Source organism: Galdieria sulphuraria (genome assembly GCF_000341285.1).
Source record: "Galdieria sulphuraria unplaced genomic scaffold scaf_136, whole genome shotgun sequence".
Lineage (NCBI taxonomy): Eukaryota > Rhodophyta > Bangiophyceae > Galdieriales > Galdieriaceae > Galdieria > Galdieria sulphuraria.
The window spans coordinates 1-7,661 of record NW_005178339.1 but is presented as its reverse complement, the minus strand read 5'-3'; the positions used below and the strand labels follow the sequence as shown (position 1 = coordinate 7,661).

The 7,661-nt window shown below is 34.4% G+C and overlaps 1 protein-coding gene across 1 annotated transcript; it reads right to left on the bottom strand.

Moving 5' to 3' along the window:
- Nucleotides 1-3,273: 3,273 nt before the first annotated feature.
- Nucleotides 3,274-4,081, bottom strand: Gasu_62720 (uncharacterized protein). The gene is made up of 2 exons (XM_005702540.1): nt 3,925-4,081; nt 3,274-3,871 (listed from the first exon to the last, which is right to left on the bottom strand). Exons 1-2 carry the CDS (start codon nt 4,025-4,027, stop codon nt 3,762-3,764), a joined length of 213 nt encoding a protein of 70 aa, XP_005702597.1. The 5' UTR covers nt 4,028-4,081; the 3' UTR covers nt 3,274-3,761.
- Between the last annotated feature and the right edge of the window lie 3,580 nt (nt 4,082-7,661).

Sequence of the window (7,661 nt, the reverse complement as noted above, 5' to 3'; positions counted from 1 at the left end):
GTTGCTTCTTTTCGCAGCTCCTTTGTGACCAATTGTCTGCAATCTAGTTGAATCTTCTTCTAAGTCAAATGATTCTGTAGTATATGAATAGTATAGTTTATCGCTGTCATACTTTATTTCAATTAAAGTTCGTTGTTTTTAATGTTCAGTAATTGCAACTTTTTGAAAAGATAAGATAACAAGATGATGACTACTCTCCGACCAGTCAATAGAAACAAGCGATAGATTTTTAGCGCAATACCTTTATCAAAAAATAATGATTCTATGACGCAAGTTGATCTTGGTACCGAGGCAGTAAAACGAGAACGCTCTCACCAATACTCATAGGAATCAGTGAATTCAAACAAAGTTCAATTGAATTCCGTACAGATAAAAGAATAGTGGATGCTGAATGATCTATGCTCATCAATAGTAACATGTTCTCAATATTCTAGAAACACATTGTCATTCAATATGAAAGTCAATCCACAGATGTACCAAAATTGAATTATGGTCGACCACCTGTCCAGTAGTGCACAAAGCATACAAATATCAGGGGAAAATTGATGCTTTGCTGCAATTCGGATTCTCACGTAGTGATTCTCGAATGAATTGATCTTCGACTTGATTCTACGTAACCCAAATAATACTCTGCAAATCATCCTTTTAGAGTAAAGACTAAATTATTTTAGACAATTCAAGATAATCTTGGACAATTCGATTCTGGATCAAGCATACAGGGTTCCTAAAGACCACATAAAACACTGCTTCGAATATAAAGACTCTGTACATACAACAGCAAGATTTCAAGTGCAAAGGTACAAAGTCTTTATCAACTCGACAACTAGTGGTCAATAAAGTATCAATTCTACCTTAAAGAAGCCATCTTATAAAAACACTATCTAACAGAAACTCTATTGGATAACCCAATGTCTACATAATGACAATTCAACCAACTCTCTCTAAGATACCCCTAAAAAGATAACATTGTATTTTAGTCTTACGACCAACTAATTGGCTTTGAATGGAAACATTGATTCAACCTTTTGTGCATCGAGTTGTGCCGTTATCTTATCTAACGCATTGACTCCATTCATTACTAGGGCTGTATTTCAATATTCAACTTTGAACGGTTCTAACAATCAACGCATTTAGATGAGAATACTTGAAAAAAGATTGAAATCTGATATTAGATTCTTGTCTGCCAAATGACTATACCTTACTCAGTAATGCATGGTTGGAACGAAATGATATAACTAAAGGTACTTTAAAACAAGTAGTTATCATTTGAATCAAATACAGTGCAACAAATATATCTAAATAAACAACCAGTTAATATCAAAATATATAAACTAGTAGTAACATATTCGTGGCGCTGCAAAGATGTAATGCGATTCATCGCTTGAGTCGATTCGCGAAGCTATCTAGGATGAAACGATCAAGAAAAACATATCCGGTATCGCAAATAAAGTGCAAGTATCGCGGAGTAATAATTGGACACTCAAACACTTCCAAGTTTTTCTCAAACCAAGTCTTCATCTCCCTAGTATTCTGTATCCTTAGTAATAATGCTACTATTAATACTATATGGAAAATCGTTTTTCTCGGGATACGGACTAACTCGTTCGATAAATTCAGTATAATCTCTAAGAATTCAAAAGTTGAATCAACCATAGAGGACATTTCATTTACTTATGAGAAAGAATTTCATCTTGATGAGATATTCGACTAACAATCAACAAATGACCAACTCTTACACAAAATGTCAGCTTAGATGAGCAGTATCAAGAAATATCTTACTTTCTTTCCATTGAACAGTAAACCATTGAATTCAGTATACAATTCAAGTAATATAAAACAGTAACCAGTTTCTAGATACGTTGAGAAGGAAGAAACCAAATAAACCTTTTGTTACGTATCTACTAGAATAATTGTGCCGTGTCCCGTTGAGATTTAACTAGAAGTGGTAAGATTCAGAGTATTCTAAAGCAAGTGATTATTACTTCCTTCAATACAGCTGTAACCAGAATTGTTTCGGATATCAATCTGAAATAAGATTCAAATTCAACTCATCAATAGAAACGAGGTATTTTTACGGCATAAATACATTGTCACTTGCCACTTGAATCAATTGTAGTAATAGTCCAAGATTACCACCAAAGGTTGCGAAAAGGTTCGAGCATCAAAGGATATACAAAAAGGTCCTGAAATTAGAGCAGGACTAGTAGTTTGTGTTTTGCTGCTACCTGTGTAAAAATCTCAGAATTGATTCTGCTTTTTGTGAGGATCAACCTCAAAATCTATAAATCGTAGGTCTGATATTCTAACCCTGTGAAGCCAGGGTAGCATTCATTTACTTCTTTTCCTTGAATTTCTTTCAACTAACCTTTCTATATTATGCAATTGAAAAGTATATACTATGTAAAACATAAATTTCTGTCCTTTATAACAATTCGTATGAATAAGGGAAAACAACCAGTATTTCGTGTTAAGACAAGTTCAATTTCTATTCCCAGCAAATCGTTTGTACAGAACTTTGTCTGCAATATAGTTGATTCTTTCTTTGAATTTACATCATCCCGCAGTCTTCAAATACTACTTTTTATCATATTCATCTCTTTTCTTGTAAGAACATATTACAACTCTAAAAAACAAGATCTTCACCATTCTACAATTACGCCGATAAAGAAGAGAAAAGACGAAATAAAGATATTTCCCTATCCTTATCGACTAGACAAACTTCTTATGAAGCTGGTCTTAGGGTCGAACAAGTAAGATGGAAATGTTCTGGAGCACAAATAATCATATGATGGTTTCAACATAAGAGCATTGCAATATGTTTAGATAAATCAATAGTAAATTCTAGATCACATAAAACAGTATGCTGTACACTTTCATGATGCTGCAAGTTCACTTGTCAAAGATTACTCGATTCAGCTAACGAAATTGTCTCGAATTGATCATTTGGACTATCAATTGCCCACTCCTCCAAAAGCAATACAACTATCACGGGACAAAGAGATTCTATGTGATCGGGAATTCCAATGAAAAAAGCTTCTGAAAGGTTGTACGTCGACGTTTTCGGAAAAGAAATGACGACTAGTTGCTTCATCATACTATCATGCGATAGCAAATAAGTTCGTTTCAAGAATCAAAAGATAAAGATTGGTCTCAAACAGGTACAAGCCAAAATCGAAAATCGACGAGTAAAGCAACTCGATACTCTATTTGTTGTTCAAAATCAGAACCGTAAGTAGTTCTACTGATAGTAAGGTACAGGAATAGTCGTAAGTGTGCGAATAATGCTTTTTTATTTTGTAAACTCGACAATACAATTTTCCTTTATGGTAAAAAATAGGTCAAATTCGTACTTTTATGACAAAAACTATTATTAATATTCCTGTACCACTAACCAATACAATATGACTTTCTCTTGTTTGTTGTTGTCGTTGCTGTCACTTTACAATTCGAAGCAAATAAAACAATTGCAATTCTCCACTCATGCCAACAACGAAGAAAACAGTAAAAGATAGAAACACAAGTCATTCTCTTTGTAGAATTGTTGACTATGCCATACTGTACTAGGCTCGGGCTCATATTTGTTGTTGTTGCTGTTCTGGTTGAATTTCAAGTAGTGGCGAATGGTTTGATTTTACTGCGATAATAGAAAAATGTTTTAGGTTCGTGTCAATGTATTTGCAAACTACTTTGTTCGTCTGCGTATGCTTTCTAGGAATTATCTACCAAAGTTGGACTTTATTTTCAGAGTCAAACCAAAAACTCTAGTAGGACACGATGATATCAATGTGTGCACTTGTGTAATATTGTAGAAGTTCAACCAATCCTTCGTGAGTTTCTTTCAGAGCTACTTTGTATACTATCCAAACGCAACCTGTTTGCACAAAATGTTGTGTCTCCTTTTCACTTTTTGACAGCTACAACTACCACTACTTTCAACAGCATGACTTTCAGTGTGTTGGGAAAAAAACAGATCAGCAGCACACTTGACACGCAAATACTGTTTCACACAAGTCGCCTTGTTTCCCATTCACACCGTACTACTGTTACCCTCCTATTCAACTATATAAGGACCAAATACGCTTTGCAATAGATGCCTTTCAGAAACAACAGCAATACTGGTTACACCACTATCACTCTTACGACTTACATATCCTTTTAAACATATTTCACCTTCAGCAAACCAATAATTCATAAAAACAAAGGCGTTTCTCAAAACGGACTAGTAGCTACAGTCGCTATCGTCAAAACATTTTACCAGGTGGACATAACCATGACTTTCAGCAATGCTCTTTTGCTTGCTTTATTTCACGGTTCCCAACAAGTTGAGTATATTTTGAACTAAAAACTGTTCCCTTGCTTTCAAAATACAAGTTTATTCAGCTTTCGTTATCTAAAGACCCACATCCATAATATTTCAAAAGACATACTCGTATCAATAGAGAATTGATCTAAAAGCACAACAATACAAACAGCCATTAAAAATGTGCAATGATGGACTCAAGACTTTCCTATGCTATTCTGAGAAATGCCTGTTGCAGAGTTACAGACCGATTTCTCCATCGTGAAAAGAGTCATATAGAAGGCAAAAAACTAACATACAAAAAGTAACGCTGTGTACTGAACAAAACACTCAACTGAGTGTCTAACTGGTTTCTTGTTCTTGCAGAATATCTTTGAAATATCAACCCAAAGACTGTTTCTCAACAACAGACTACAAGACTAGACTGTCAACTGCTAATAAATACGCAAAACTGCTCTGTAACAATTATAGATAGAAATAAACAAACTTGTGAGACAACTAATTGATTCCTTTGTCTTTGCTCTCTTCTCGACAACGCTAATCTCAAATTTCCATACAAGACCACAAGTGAAATAACAACAAGTGTTGCATAAAGTATATAAACTCCAAAGAGATAATAAAAGTTGTAAATACTAAAAAGAAACTACAGTCTACATGGAACTCAGAGCTCAGGACTCGATGGACTGTTCTAAAAGAAACATTTGAAGGGCTTAAAAAAGAAACGTAGATAATAGAAATTCACTTGTCCAACTAAAACGAACGAAGAATTCGTTTTAGAAATTAAAGTCTGAAAAGTTTCACTAGCAAACTTGAATCAGGTCCACAGCCTTGACAACACTCACTGAGCCTTCCTTTTCATCCAACAATCAAACCATTGTGTTGATTTCTAATTGGATTGTTATGAGAAGGATCGCTTTGTATTCTCTCCTTTCACTGGAGATATATTATTTAAAGTGACTAGTGAGTTTTATGAAAGAAAATATTCCACTTGGAGATGTGTAAAAAGGTTCTGGAACAATAAGTGTGCTAGATACAATCAATCTCACATCTCAGTATTGTTGTGAAACGAGAAGAACAGTGTCGTAACAAAGGTCCTCTCAACTCCCTAGCGACAATGTAGCCCTTTAACAGAGTTGAGTTTGATCAATCTTGTCTCTGCAAGGTAAATTTTAAACTACTTGTGACCCTATTTTGATAACAAATCAAGAACAGGTTTTGCTACAACTAGTTTTTGACTCGTTCTCGATGAGAACCTTTCTTTGTTGGTCACTCAAAATTAAGGAAAACTCCTTAAAGGTGTAAAATGGTCATTTTCTAATTTCAGTGACATTAACTCTGTTTGGCTTGCAATGAGAGAACTAGAACCTTCTATGCAAATTACGCTCAAGGAGCAATCTTTGTTCGATTACGAGTTATAAAGAAGAATAAATTGTATATTCAACTCTAGAATTGGAAAGTATACAGAGGACAAGGCTACAACAAAAAACTGACCAAAGGTTGGGAATACTTTTGTCTATACACAAATTCGTACATAAACTACTTACGTCAAGGAGGATCGAACCTCAAACGGTTCAAGGCTATTGGTTCGTTCTCCACCTAAAGAACTTTTTGAGACTTTTTGACTAGTATAACAACGGTAAAAGTGGTGATGCTTTCGCTTCTCCTTGCACTTATATTTCAAGATTCACTTTCTTTGTTACTTTGCCAAGAGAGATGAAAGATTCTTATTTTTCCATTATTTCTACGTTTATATTCTTTTCTTTTCACTAGTAGACGAAATTGATCCAATATATTTAAGAGAGCAAGACCTTTACCAGTTTGGATAACAACCAAAATATCATTTAAGATTTGACTCAACAAAGGAATCAGATAAATTGTTTTATCTTATTCTGCTGAATATTGTTTGCGAGTTGACGACATTTTTATTCTCTGTAGAGCAACTTGGATAAGAAAGCGTTTCTCTTCTTTTTCAAGTTTGACATGTCCCTAGTAGAAATGAACATTCCTTCTATTGATAGACCCGTTTTTTATACGAAACGTTCTTGTCACAAATATCCAAAAGGAAGCCTCTACTAGTGTACCCATCAGGTTATATTTCTCAAGAGTCTTCTTTCAAGTGCCTAACGCAAGGAACTTTTGTATAGTGACTCACTTATTCAATGAGCTGATGGTTGAGAGTGGAAGAAGATTAGTAGTATTCATCTGGACAAATCGTTCTTTGAATATGCTGAGCTTTTAAAAGTTTTACTTTTTTTTATATTGGAAGAGATAATAGCCCTCTTGGAGTTATATCGTTCCTAAAGCAGCTTTGTATTCTTTATAGTTTGCTTTCTTGTATATCTCTAAAAGTTGTGGTTTTTACAAAGTTTATCGTGCAAGAGGATGCAGCAAAAGCTTTAATCCTAAACAGTCATGTTTACCTTCAAAAACACCTCAACTGTATAGTCGACTATTGAGGAGAAGGAATTCAACTATGATTCAAATGTTATGCAATGACAAGATACGAGAAAAGAATCGATAGAATAGACTCAATTTGACTGAATTGAATTTTTCTTGAAAGTATATTTTCTCCTATCAAATGCCACTATTTTCAGAGGAGAAAGAAACAGGAGTTATTGACTCTTACAGAAATTGAGTATTGATGATACACTTGTGTGAGTCAATGTTGTTTCTGAGTTTTGATAACACCACGAGATATTTTGGATCCTTCTTTGCACGTTTGTCATGATATCGTAAGAAAGGAATTTGATGATTGCTGAGAATAAAGCAGTGCTGTGCTTGTGAGTTTCTGCATTTCTACTAAATAATATATTTCAACTGGAGCTTTTGAATAGACTACACAAGAGAATGACTTGGTTCATACACTAGTTCCGTGTTTCGAAATGAAGCAAAAGTGACGTAAAAACTGTTCCATAAAATACAGAAAATCTAGAGAGAGACGTCTATGGAACAAATTCTTCATGAACAATCTATATTGCTCGAAACTCTCATGACTACTCTCGAAAATTCTGAAAGAAACTTTCTTATCTATGTGAGAATGGGCCATGTTTAATAGCTTTATACTCTCAAAGAGCATAAAAAACTTGTGAAATAAACATTGGCTTTCTTCCGATCCTCCTTGTACCCTATGAGAGTTACCATTATATTAGCATACGAGAATAAAAATATCGATAGTTGAAAAAGCCATATTGATCGTTCTTGCCATAGTTGTAGTCATCTCAGTCCAAGCCATAAAGGGTATGACAAAGTCATCAGTTGATAAAGAGAAGAAGTTGGATTGGTATCCTTTACTGTTTTCCTTGTTGTTGTTGTGACCGACAAACAGTCAATCGTTAATTTGTTTATATACGAATCAAGCTGA